This window comes from Rhagoletis pomonella, unplaced genomic scaffold (assembly GCF_013731165.1).
Source record: "Rhagoletis pomonella isolate Grant_MI unplaced genomic scaffold, Rhpom_1.0 Rhpom_scaffold_00011, whole genome shotgun sequence".
In the NCBI taxonomy this organism is placed as follows: domain Eukaryota; kingdom Metazoa; phylum Arthropoda; class Insecta; order Diptera; family Tephritidae; genus Rhagoletis; species Rhagoletis pomonella.
The window spans coordinates 11,470,867-11,485,115 of record NW_023458565.1 but is presented as its reverse complement, the minus strand read 5'-3'; the positions used below and the strand labels follow the sequence as shown (position 1 = coordinate 11,485,115).

At 38.5% G+C, this 14,249-nt stretch overlaps 1 protein-coding gene across 1 annotated transcript; it reads right to left on the bottom strand.

Moving 5' to 3' along the window:
* Nucleotides 1–10,233: 10,233 nt before the first annotated feature.
* Nucleotides 10,234–12,254, bottom strand: LOC118746613 (basic helix-loop-helix neural transcription factor TAP-like). The gene has a single exon (XM_036480460.1). The coding sequence runs from the start codon at nt 11,787–11,789 to the stop codon at nt 10,428–10,430; it is 1,362 nt and encodes a 453-aa protein (XP_036336353.1). The 5' UTR covers nt 11,790–12,254; the 3' UTR covers nt 10,234–10,427.
* Between the last annotated feature and the right edge of the window lie 1,995 nt (nt 12,255–14,249).

The following is a 14,249-nucleotide window of genomic DNA, read 5'->3' as shown; positions in this document are numbered from 1 at the left end:
AAATATCAGAAAATTGTTTTCTACTATCAATAATTTCAACTAAAGTGCATTACCATACATACATACATACATATTACATAAGCATAAGCAGAAAGCTGAAATAGAATTTTTTTTATTTTATTTTAAATATAAAAAATACAAAAGCCGAATTAAATACAAAACTGTAAGACGAGTGTGCTGGTAACAGATCAGACGTAATTTGATGGATAAGAATCTACCCTAGTGTGGCGCACAGTGTGGTATTGTTGTTGTGTATGCATGTAATACGTTCTCGCGCGCAAATGTTTAAATGTTTGCGTAGAGTTGGCATAAGCCAATGTCCTTGGCAGTTGAAATGCTTTTGTGCTTATTTTATTTTATTTTGGTTTAAAGCAGAATCTGATTCGCCGCAACCCCTGTTCAGTTTGTCGTCGCTGTTAATGCAGCAGTCGGTTGGAGGTATGAAAATCCTAAATCTCTCCTGCTGTGTATTTGTGTGTTGGTTTTTGTATGGATTTCAACAAATGATGATAGCAAAGATAAATCCTAACACCTTTGACAAAAACTCACAAATGACATTTTGTGCCGCATAGCAGCAGGACAAACGACAACGACAATGACGAACGGGCCATGTGCTGAAGTAAATGATGCACATTTCGTTGGCTCGACAGCGCTCTAATGTGGATCAAATCATCCGATTGGAATAATCACTACCCGCTTGCTACTTGTTTGATTTCTGCATTTTTCAGCCAAAAATTTTTTGTTTGTAAATATGTAACTCAGCTGAAAAGTGTGTAAGTTGAGAAGTATGTAGTAGTAGTAACATAATTGCCAAGCTGAGGAGCTCTTCCTCCAATTTTTGGTATGTTTCTTAATATTGCCACACAATTTTACGCCGTTGTCGTTTTATTTTGTTTTTTTTTGGTCGGACCAGTAATTGATCATTGGTCCTACAGGGTCTTATAACACACATTTAACCACACGGCAGTTTATTATGCACTATGGTGTTTTTTGTTTTTCCCCATGTACAGTCAAGGTCATAAATATGCATAACCTGACGTTTTGACGATTTTTATTTACTTGTATTTTTCATACCAAATGTTTCTTTTTTATTTTATAAATATATCGAGCCCTAACCGCCAAAATAACGTAAGCGACATTTTTTTCAAAATTTTATTTTTGATGCAGAAATGTATCTAGATGCTCTAGGAATATTTCTGCATCAAAAAGAAAATTTTGAAAAAAATTTCGCTTACGTTATTTTGGCGATTAGGGCTCGATATATAGTTCATTCAGCAGCAAAAACAACAACAACCAATGTTTCTAATTGCAAATAGAAGGCGGGATAACGCAAGCAAAACCAAGCAATTCAATTCTTCAATTCGCTTTCTTGGAAAAAAAGTCTCAAAAATCAAGGGGTGTTTTTGCGATTTGAAAATTGCACTTTATTATACTAAAACAAAATAGGCTACAAAACTGCATACACAAAATTTTTCTAAGAAATCCAATTGGAAATTTTAAAATTTCTAGGAAAATTTCTTAGTTCTTTAAGAAATTAAAAAAAATGATTCTTGTAGTTTTTGCTGCATATTTTTGACGCTAGTTGTACGTTGACTGCACTTATCGAAATGAGCTATATTAAATTGTAATCAGTCCTCCAGTATCCTGCAATAGCCAGCAAGAAAATCTGTATTCTAATGTCATACCCACTGGATCTTATTCGTTCTTCTTATTGGCGCTAAAAGCAGTGGTCGGTTTTGACCGATACCCAAAAGCTTTGTCTATTTCGCTTTCATTTGCCAAGCAACGCCCTTTATTACCGCCAGTGTGGACAAGTTTTTTTCTATCAAACATGCGGACAGTGTTGTTACTCGAGAGCACTGGGAGTATTCCTTCCATATCTCGAGTGTACTGTAGTTGTAAAAAAATATATATATACTACTACTACTGTATATATATACTACTACTACTCTGGTTGCATGGTAGCATTTTCTCCACTGCCGGAACTAGCTCCAGTCTTTTAAACCACTTGATTGCTACTTTTGTGATTGAAATGTTGGACTGCAGGTTATGCTGCCAACAATTCAAGCTCGTGGCACTCGCGTCTTTCTGCCTATATTAACTTCCTTTTGTATAGATCTTGCAGCAGGATTGAGGGTCGAGATCGATATTTCTCGGCTGTCCATGTGACTGCAGCTTTTCGACGTCGAACTTTCTTCGCGTTCCTTAGTGATTAGAGGCGGATGGGATCTACCCTTTCAAAACGATCGATTCCGTCTTACGGCTTTACGGATGACTCGCGTGGTAAGAACACTTGTGCTCAATTTGGTCTTGGTCTCTTCAGCAAGTGTCTTTGTGGAAGTTTAAACGCCGGTCTCTGGAACTACTAAGTTGCGTGTTGAGTACCGCGATGAAGTCAATGAACCGTTGGCTCCGTGTACTGGCAATGCGTCCACTTAAATGGGTGCATATGTAGACGAGGTGTCTTACTCTCCGCCTAACTATAAATCTCACACCAAACCCCCGCATCTGCATACTTAAAGTAGTTTTGTCCCATCCATCCGACTTTTATGGATTGCGGTGATTTCATCCTAGTATATGATGAAGACTTCCAGCAATATTATATATTAATATGCATTCATTATATCCCTATTCTGTAAGCGAGAGTTTCCATCGTTGGGAAGGGTTATCTTTAATCTGTTAGTCTTTGTATATGGTGAGTTTCAGACCCAGCGCATATCCCATTATTAGGACGGTTTTATAGATATGCTTTTCTACAGCGAGCCGATTTTATAAATACAGGCGTTCGATTATAGCCACCTATACCTTCACATAGTGACGAACAGACACTGCTGACTTCTGTGAGCTCTTAAGCTGAATAAGTCGGAGTGACAAAAGCTCCCTTTGCCGTGATTGATTACCGTAAAAGCGAAAAGCAGGACGGCCATATCCCCTTTCTTTCTGCCATCGAGACCTACTAGCAGAGATATTCTTAAGTAAAGTTTTTTGCCTGCCTTTTACCTTCTGAGTTCGTCCACTAATGCTAAGCCTCATTTTAGTGCAGAGGTAGTAATTTCGGGTTAATATGGCTCCGTTTCGCACGATCAGGAGTCCTTACACGCGAACAGTAAGGAGAGGTATTTGCTACCCCACTAACTGCCTACAGTCATCTGAGACACTCAGATTTGAAATCAGAGCTGTTCTTTCTTCTGCTAGAAAATAAGTAGGAGCCTTCTTGGTTTTAAACCATAGAGTTCTACTCTTGGAAGCAGCGGTATATAAGATCCGACTGTCCTTTTGAGCCTCAAGTATTTCCTCTTGAACCTTGGCGGTCGTCTCACACCACAAAGCTGACACGTAGTTTTCTCGTAAGATCCGCTGCACGTCCTTATATGATCAGTTGTGCTATAAAAAATCAAAACGCAGAAGTTGGTTGGAGTTTTTATCATCGCACCCCAATTATATTGTAGGACTTAGGTTTAACAGTCCAGCTCTTGGCTAAGTCCTGCTTTTTTATGTATAGATTTACTCAGTTATGGTTTCTGTGAGAGCTTTTGATCGAGGGTAAAGCCCATATATTTAACTTCATTAGGTTGAATTTGTCCCTTTTTTCTAAAAAAATAATGATACTGATATTTTTCGTAATCGCATTTCGACCATTCTAAGCAGATAATATTGGTCATCCACGAAGATGAACCGTTACGGAGGTGGGTTAATTCCGCTGCAAGCGTAGCCTTTTACGGTGATGCAACTGACATTTTCCTCCTCTAGAGTATAAAAGGTCTCCCTCTTTGTGTAAATATATGAAGGAAGCAATCATGGCGAAATCTGCATGGTTGGCAAACATTTTGATTGTCATATGACTTTAAAGTACAAATAGGGGGCTAGGCTAGGCTAGCAAACTCTAAACAAAACTATAAAGTTCCGAGCCAGAACCGAAAAGTCCTGAACTAGAAAAAGACTCGAAATGGACCCGAACTATTCCTTGAATGGTCCCGAAAAAGTCCTCAAGAAATCTGTCTGCTGACGCGTCGTAAGAACTTTGGACAATTTCAAAGTAAAATGTTTCCCTGCCGAAACCGAAGATGTTTCAAAAAAAAAAACACATCAAGCATATATCCGTTCGACTTACGAAAAAAAATATCCCCCTCCGCTTCTACCAATCAATGCACGGCTGCATTTTTTTCGCCAAATTTTTTTAAATCCTCAAAATTTTACCATCTCAACTCGCCTCTCAACTCATTGTCAGCTGAGCTCAGCGGCTCAACTCTCTTGTAGATGCAGTCAACTATATAATTTGAGTGCCATTCATGTCCTTCGGGTCCACTGCTCATGTTTCATGATTTTCATTTCTTTCATTCTTTCACTTTATCGCAGCACCGCTGACGGGTGCGCTAAGTGCTAGTCGCTTACTATATATTTGTGCGTGTGTTCGTGTGTGTGTTCATATGCGCAGTAGTATTTTGTCTGATGTTTAGGGCAAATCTGTAATTCAGCGCCCGGCTTTTGTGTCTGGCAGGTGACGTGAAATCGTAAAGTTTCCTACTGTTTCCCTGCATTCACACACACTCACTCAATCACTAACTCATTGCTGCTGGCTGCAGGGTTGCCACTTTGTTAAATTATTACCAAAATTGGTAGAAAAAATTTGCGTTATTTTTTTTTATTTTTTTTTATTTTGTTTGAAAAACAAATGAAATTTTAGTTTCCACTTTATTTGTCGTAGATATCTTTATATTATAAATTTATTTCCAAAAGTGTAGACTTCTTTATTGCATTAATTTTCGGCCGATGGAAAATATATATTTTTTTAATCAACGGGAATTTTGAGATGCACATCGTTATACTAAAATTCCATGGACAAGAAAACTACATGCCGAAAACTATTCTAAAAATTTCAGGTAAAAAATTAGAATTTTAAACGGAATGTTTTTGAATTTTTCTCAATATTTTAAATAGCTTCTGTCCTTGATTTTTATGGATTTGATAAAGCGCAAACAATATTCTTATACAAAAAAAAAGCAAAAAAAATTTAGAAAAACATTGTGAGTATTAAAAATAAAAACACCAAGCGCTTTTTTGAGTTACTGTATTAGATTATAATAACTCTAGTTGAAGGTTTTTTAAATGCTGAAGTTTCGTTGTTGCCTTTAGTTTCATCACTCTCGCTTTCTAAAATACTATATAATTAGTTAAATAAAAAGTTCCTTTATAAATATTTGTAATTTTTATTGAAAAAACTAAAAAACATAACTAAACTATAGTTTTTATTAAAATAACTAAGCTAGATATTTTCCAGTTTTGGTAGATTTTTTCCAAGTGGATGGCAATTATTTTTTTTCCTCAGTGGCAACCCTGGCTGGCTTTACTCACCCCATAACGAATTGTATGTAGTGGCACATGAAGTATGTGAGTGCAAGTATGGATGTGTGTTTGCATGTTTGTAAGTACTACCGCGCTGGCAAAAAGGAGCCGCGGTTTTTACGCGTACGAGTATGTGGTCCAAAATGTGCCTCGTTACTCGTACTGCTCGTTATTATTATTTATTTGAATTTGACTTAGTATATTTGCTTGCCTCGCCAAAATCTGCAGTTTGCTATTGTGGTTGTTGTTGCTGCCTATTTTATTGTTATTGTTGCGGACGAATAGAAGTGAAAGAGCAGCTTTTGCTGGTTTAATGACTTCTAGCGTACATACATACAAACCCACGTACATACACTTATTATGATGGAGGTAGACGATATGGTTAGTGGCTAAGGATTTGCGTTGAAAAAACGAAATTTAATTAGTTAGTTCTTGGGTGTAGCAGAACAAGAGACGCCGCGTCCTGAAAGATCTTATGTGTCTCTTGAAGAGAGAGTCCCTATCGCAATCGGTTGTGACCAGTCACGCACCCAGAAGGTAGCCTGATGTCATTTCTATTTTCTAAAATAATATCATTTCTGTTCGCCCTCGAAGACGACCAACTGAGGCCAAAAAATGGTTCAGGTCCTGAAAAGGCAGTTAGTGATCCTTCTCGTGCCAACTCGTGGGCCACCTCATTGCCTCTGATTCCACAATGGCCTGGTACCCAACACAGTGTTACCGTGTTTTTGTCTGTCAAAATTTGTTGTGTGTCAAAGCAGTCAATAACCAGCTTGGATTACATATTCCTGTTTGAAAGAGCCCGGATGGCTGCTGGGCTTGGCTGAAAAGATAACTGGATAGACGACTTTGAAACCTCTTTTTAGGGTTTATTTTTTCGCAGCATGAAATTGCGACTATTTCAGCTTAAAACCGTAGGCCATTTGTTCATGGGAATTGCAAGTTTGGTGTTAGGTTCAAAAATACCTGCACCTGCTCTGTTCTCCTTCCTTGAACCAGTGTACATATCTGGGATCAAGTGCAGGGAGCTAATTTTCCCAATATTCGCGATCGGGTATAATCACTTTGAACTTTCTGCCAAATCAGATCTCTTTGGTCATGGAATCAGGGATTCTGCATATTTCCAACTCTGGTACCTTTCCAAGAATATCTACATGAAGATTCTTGGTAAAGAAGCCAAGCCAGATAGTCGAAGTTGCAGCTCCCTCGTGGCTACTGTTTTCTGAATAAAAATATGGAAACGCTCCAGAGCTGCAGTTGCGGACATTTGTATCAATCGAACGGACGATCATACAGAAGATCAGCCTTGAGATCAATCCCTATGTGTTTTCAAAAAGTCTTCCCCAGGCCGACATAGCCCATGTTGCTTTATCTACCGCAATCCCCAGATATTTGACCTAATTTGAGTAATCAAGCATTGTCCCTCCAGGAATGACCGAACCAAAGTTTGGTTTATACCTTGTCGTAAATGTTACAAGAACAGCCTACCGAGGATTTATGCGTGAATATGTTAATAAACGAACCGAAGAGTAATCTGAACCCTTCTGAAACTGTATAACGAAGAATTGCGAAATTAGTTCTGAAATTATTTTTTTTTATATAAATCATACATAGCTTAAATAAGTGGAGATCGTAGAAAGTTAATTAAAATACTTAAATAAGATATCGGTTCTTTCTTTTGCACTTTATTTTCATGATAGTTCATTGCTTACGATAAGTTCACATTTCATTACAACCTGTATCAACTCACTACTAGCTCTAACTGAATTCACCATACTTTCTTTGGTACAACTGCAAATAATATTGATTATAAATATCGAGCCCTAACCGCCAAAATAAAGTTAGCAACATTTTTTTTTTTTAATATTGCAAAAATTTTCGCTTACGTTATTTTGGCGTTTAGGATTCGAGATATATTCTTCATATTAATTTACATTTTTGGAAATGACTAGCTCCTGTTAAATGTATAAAAAATACATTGCTAACTTACAAAAATATATTTTCGTATCTAATTTATTTTTACGTACAATATTTAATCTTTGGTACATTTGTAGATAAATATCAAAACCTTCACATTTCATAAAGCTTGTAAACAGCTACAATACAATAAGGTACCTGATGCGTTGTGATCGATGGTTAACTTTTATAAAAATTTTTGCCTTTTGACAATACTAAATATGTAGTTTTGATGTTAACATTTGACGGTGATTTGATTTTTAAATTGCTTTACTTTCAAGTGATCGACAATTTCATTGAGCGGCAGAGGATCGCTTGAGAGAAAAGCAATTTTAATAAGTAATTAGTGTTTTGAATTACATGAATGAAAATAACATTTATTTGCAAAGTATTTTGATTTGGAGTTCGCTGAGTAGCATTCAAATTGGAACTGCAAACGCAGATACTTTGAGAAGAGTCTAGAAACAAAATTTTTTTTTTCGAAAAATATGAAGCATCGTTACAAAGAAAATTTACAAAAAAAAATCGTCATAACAAGGCTTCAATAATGATGTGTTAATTCAGTGGCAACAATTTTCATCCATAGAAATTTTGAAATATTTTTTAGCAGTCCAGCTATCAGCCGAACGCGAATATTTATAACTTATGATTAAAAAAAAAACACTTCAAAATTAATGGATTTTTTTTTTAAACAAATAAAAGAGTTTTTACTATAGTATTTTACCAGCGGCAGAATATAATTGCTATGTTAATTTTTTAGAGACCGTAGCGGTTATCTACAACTTCTTACATGCATATGTATACTAGAACGTACACCCATGGGTCTAAAGTATTTCTTCAAGCCAATTTCGAAATAAATGTTTTTTTGCCAAACTTAATGGTCGCCTTTTCCATTTTTCGTCTTATCTTCGACATTGACAGTCGGATCTTAAGTATGATATAACGATTTCCGAGGAGTTCTTATTACCCTAACGTAACACCCTAATGGCAGCAAATTAAAGCTCTCCAAAAAACGTTAAACTTGTGCTTAGGAAGTATTTTAATTATTCCAGTAGAACTATTTTAATTTTTTTTTATTGCGGAATGTCACCGAAAAATGTAAAAGGACAAAAAAAATATCGTAAGTGACTTACTTGCAAAAATACTCTAGACTCGCAGGTGTACCGCGAACTTTTTTTGTTTGCATTTAAATAAAATGCATAATTTTTTCTTTTAAATTTTTTAGGTAAGTGATTTTAATATTTAAATATATGGTTGAAATTCTCTAAAGTATAACGTTGAATCAGAAAGCTTGCGCCAAAAATAACTAATAAATACTAGCGGTAACAAAAAAAACAAGAAATATCCCAAAAAAATCTTGGAAAATTCCGAATGATCTCGAAAATTCTTACTTAAATACGAAAAGATACCAATAATCCCGATAGATCCCGAAACAAATATTAAAAATCTCAAAAATAAAAATAAAAATACAGAATTGAACTGGAAAGTTCCAGTATAATCACCTAAGACTGCTAATTAGATCCCAAAAGAACGCTAAGAGGAAATCTCGAAAATATATTGCTGAACATGAACTTTCAATTGAAATTTCCAAAGATCTCTAATATAATACCAAAAATAATACCAAAAGGCACAAGGTCTAGAAAAAACTTAAAACACCGAGAAAATTTCTAAAATATATATAGCATTTAAATTCCCGAGAAACTCCCAAAGGCCCCTTATAAAATACGAAAAATAAATGAAAAAAAAGTTGTGAAAATATCCCAAATAAATATACAGTTGAACCATAAAATTCTAGAAAACTTCACTAAGGACGCTAATGTGTAAGGAAAAGTGGCAAAAAAATCCCAGTATATCCAGAAAAATATTGACAAATCTCGAAAATATACCGTTAAAACTGAAAATTCCTGCCTAACATAACTAATAAAATACGATAAGTCATGAAAAACACCGAACGATACCGAAAAAAATCTGAGTAATCCCAAGGAAATCTTAAAAGTTTACCGTTGGATCGGAAAATTGCCGTATAACTCTCAAAGATCTCTAATAAAATACAATAAGTCACGAAATATTCCGAAATATTGCAGCGAAATTACCGAATATACCGTTAAACTATAAAATTTCCGAACAGTTCCAAAAAGTATCTAAAGAAATACCTCGAGAAAATTTCGAGAAAGTCTCGAAAAGCCTCGAATGATCACGATTAACTTCATTTTTTACAAATGCTAAAAAAATAAAGATTTTAAAATTAAAGAACACAAAACGATCCTAAAAAAACGCAGTAAATTCCCTACAAATTCAATACAAATATAGCAACTAAATCAGAAAAAACAAAAAAGAAAATATTAATTCCGAAATATCTATTATATATCTATTAAATGAAAACAGAAGTCATCGAAAATCTATGAAACATGAAACATGAAAACTCTAAAATCAATAATAACTAAAATTTCGGCAAAAAAAAAACAAACTTAAAAATATGACTAAACAGTTTTCGAAAAAGTTGAAAATGAGCGATCAAGTATGGTCGGAAAGACAGTATAATCTGACCGAATAAAATGAAAATAAAAATTTATCGCTTCAATAAGAGTTTCTCTTTAATAAAAGTGATATTCGCTACGGTCTGCCGAACATTTTTTGTAATTCATCGATTCCGGTGTTGTATGCATGATCCTTTGCAGCGTTTCAACTTTGATTTTCCAAAGCAAAATTTTAGAAATCGCCACGCTAAAACTCGTCCGCCAAGAGTTTCAAAATAAATAGCAGGAGATCATAAAAGTATGCAATAGGAAAGCTTAAGAGATGTAACCTGAAATTGGAGATTGAGAGATGAGTTATGTCCCATCGGAAACGCCGTCTCTTTGTAAGCACACCTGATATTTAACAAAAAATTCTTAGCATTCGAAATCTAACCTAGCGACTTCAGGAATCCAACGCCACCGCAGCGCTGTGGCTAGGTACTCAATCCTAAAATCATCCATACAACCCAAAATCAATCGAAATATCACCATCAGTGCACCTATAGCTTGCTTGATATCTAACTAAAAACCTATGACTTTCAACTCACTCACTTAAGCTACCCGAATAGTCCCGGTTTTAATGCACACTACACGCGCTCCTAGCAGCCACTGCTATACGCTCGTATACTGCTCGAAACCGCTGTGGTTGCCGCTGTTCGTCGCCATCACCTCGGTATAATCCATCCAAGGCGGTGTTTGTGTGTAGAAACTGCTATCCTGATGCAACATAGACGCCTGCGCGTGCACTCTTGCGGTGCGCTGAGGCACCATGGGTGGTGTTACTGCACTGACCGTCGTCAACTGATTCTCCGCCAGATAGCAATTCGTGGTATTCGTTGGTCGCTGGTTGTAAGCCATCTGCGTTTGGCAATCCGCCGCTACGATGTGCGCTTGTTTCGCCTCCTCCGCACAGATGGCGGCAGATGTGGGCCGCATATTGGCTGCTGCTTCGAAAGTGCTCCTATACAATTCATATTTCTCCTGCGAAAAATGTGGATGCATTGCCGGATTATGCGTTTCATGCTGCACATTATAGGGGCGCACATCACTGCCGTAGGCATAACCTTGCGGCGGACGGCCGCGTTGCAGCAGCTGTTGCTGCTCGAGGAAGGCGTGTCCGGCGGTGGGCATCATCGTCGTCGCCTGTTGCGGATATGGCACGCGTCCGGCAAAGCTGCTGCTGCAGCCCATGCTAAAGATGCTTGTGTACGGTTGAGGATTGACGAAAATCGCATCGAATAATTCCTTGGTAATGCGTTCGCCGCTGAGCGTGAAATTCTGCAACTTTTCCAGGTCCAAATTAATTGTGCCACCACTCTCCAGCACCTGCTCGAGCGCGAATATGTAGTTGTGCGCGAAGCGTAGTATCTCGATCTTCGTCAGCTTTGTCTCCTCTGGCAATGAGGGCAGCGTGACGCGCAGCCGCTCCAACGCATCGTTCAGCATATGCATGCGATTGCGTTCACGATCGTTGGCTTTCATGCGTCGAAACTTTCTGATGCGCACCACTTGTGTGGGGCTGCGCGAACGCGTTACACGATTTTTGCCGACGGCATATTTGCGCTTGGGACGCGGTTCAGTTGGTTGATCACCATTGCCATCGGCCGCGACCCCATCGGGATTCTTTGTCGGCGTTGATGTTAGTTTGGGCGCGAATTCGGACTCCGTCAGCGGTGGCGCTTTGCTGATCACATGTTCGACTAGTGTGCGCGCACTGCGTGTGCTGTGATTACTGCTCGTATCGAGTAGCGCTGAAAATGAGGCTACTGGAGCTCCAACGCCATTGGTATTGTAACAGCTGGCCGCTAGTGGGGAATCGGCGGTGGCGGCATAGCAATCGGCGCCATTATCGAAGAAAAGTTTACGCGGCGTTACATTGCAGTCTGTTTCGAAGCTTTTCTCGTAACCACTGTCGTATGAAGAGTCTTCAAATTCAAAAGAGCGATCATCGAAGCCGCTATAACACGAAGACATTCTGCTGTTTTACACTTTTTTTTTTGTTGCAACAGTCTTTGTTTGGACACTTGTCGCTAAGACGGCGCGCCACGCAATACTTTTTCACTTAACGACCCAGTAACGGTACGTTACGTTTCACTTTCCATAGTAGGCATTTTTAGCACGCGTATATCGATATTTTGTTGTTAGGTTTTTGTGTGATCTTTTGTTTTTCTATTGCGTTGTTTCCCGTAGCGCGCTTCTTTACCAACTAAACAGCCATCGAAGGGTACTCATTAGTTTTATATTCATTCGACCATCACAACAACTCTTCGAATATATATTGTAGCGGGTGTGCGCTCATGAGCCATCTCAGCAGTACAACCCTCTGCGTATTGGTGGCGGTCGTGACGGCGCCATCTCAAATCCTGCTGATTACCGCAGGGGGTTGGTCTCTGGCTTACAACAATAACTACAGCAATAATGTTCGCGCAGCACTTAGTGTGTCCATACTGTGCGTGTGTGTGGCATGTCGCTGACAATACCGGTTATCATAGTCGCGCCACCCTTACACAACCCACCCAATGCTGTAGCGACGAAGCGAGTTTGCGAGCGACTACCAATCGGAAGGATGACTTTGTCGAGCGGCACTAATGCTTGTTGCGCCGCGATCAAAGGGATTTGGCTGCAAACAGTTGCCGGCCAAGAGAGTGTGTACAATACATATATGTATATGTGTGTGTGTTAGAAATATTTAAATATACGCTGTTGACTCGTGGTCTGCAGTAAAAATATGAATGTTTGATTTTTATGTTTTTTCCACATGTTTCAAGGGTTGCCAGATGGTTTGAAATGTGCTGATTCGTTAGACTATTTTTCAAATATATTTTACGGCAAGAAAATTAAGGCTACAATTTTGACGTAAACGAATATCGAAAATACCGAAAATTTCCGAATCAAGAAAAATAACGAATAGAACCCGAAAAGTCCAAAGAAATCCCGAAAAAATTGCGAAATGTGCCGCCAGAAATACCGAAAAATCCAAAAAGAAATTCAAAAAATTATGAAAATGTTAGATAAACCTTTCAAAAAACTAAAAAAAAAATCTCGAAATTTCACGAAAGTTCCGAAAAAATGCCGATATAAGCTTGTACGGTCTTGAAAATGGCCTGAAACGGCAGCGTGGGCTAGCGCCAACTAAGAGTGTAGAGTGGATAGAGGAGCCCCAAGGTGGGGTCGTATAACCGCTGCTCGGAATCGTGGCTTTTAAAAATCTATTGAAAAAGCAGGGAAATAGAGCCCGTCGGAAGGTTACCTAGGCAGACGACGTAGCGCTCATGGTTACAGGTTTTTGGACAACCTTTATGTACGATCTGACCCAAGGCCACCTACCTATCTAAATCTGATAACCTAATAGCCGGCTGACATCGGTTCTGCCGTCAATACTAATAAGACACAACTGCTACTATTCACTGGGATGAACAAAAGCCTCAACGCCAGCCTCCTCTCGATTGGAAGTGTTCGTCTGCACCATTTTGGTTCCTTAAAAAGGGGGTTATCGCGAAAGTTTTACATGGAAGAAAGAGTGAGGGAGGCATCAGTTACCATATAGTATGTACAGCTGCAGAAGAGATATTGATAACAGATCAAGATGATTTCTAGGCTCAATGACACTAACATAACCACAGTTAAGTCTACTATGTTTAATGGAGTCCTCACGTTGTGGCGTTCGCTAGAGATAGCTGAATTAGTTAGTTTGCAAAGCGAGTGTACAACGGACTAATTTCACTGGTATTTTTGGTGCATTGCAAACCAATCGGTACTTAACATCATGCTGAACATAACAAAACTACCAATGCACGGGCTACATACGAGCTCAGGACAACCTAGCAAGCTCAGCGTCTGGACACTTTAAAATTCTCGAAGTTTACGATCTAGTCCCTGACTACATCTCTGAAATTTATGTACTCAAAGTCACTTTTTCTTTATATACATTCCTCCGGAGAATGAACGATTTGAAAGATGGGTTTGAGCCTGTCGAAAGGGTTAGTGTGGGGTCTTTTGGTAGGAGCTCCCCATTGGACAGTTTTATAATCTGATTTATTTGCCTATCAGGACGACAGAGACATTACGAGACACTGCACAGCTGACGAGTTGGCGTGAAAGGGTCCCCTTAAAACAAGCGTTACAGACCACCTGTGATTCACTCTAAGCCAAGCGAACCTCAGGTGAACATCGTGGAGAAAAGTGGGGCATTCGGGAATGCAAGATACTTCTGGCCCAGCGTAGGTGGGAAGCGATCAAAGCAGCTCCTTATACTTACACAGCCACAGCCAGGCTAGTAGGTCTGAATTTTCTCTCTACGGCCCTGGCCACAGCTTTCACTTTCCGGTATAAGTTCTGGCAGGTCATAGCCCGATCGGATAGTTTGGAGATTCCTGAGGAAGACTTAAGCTCTGAAGTCGGCTGTGGTACTTCGTGCAAACAACCAAATTATCG

Excerpts from the sequence above, each read along its gene's own strand:
- LOC118746613 (XM_036480460.1), bottom strand. The coding sequence starts at position 11,789 with ATGTCTTCGTGTTATAGCGGCTTCGATGATCGCTCTTTTGAATTTGAA.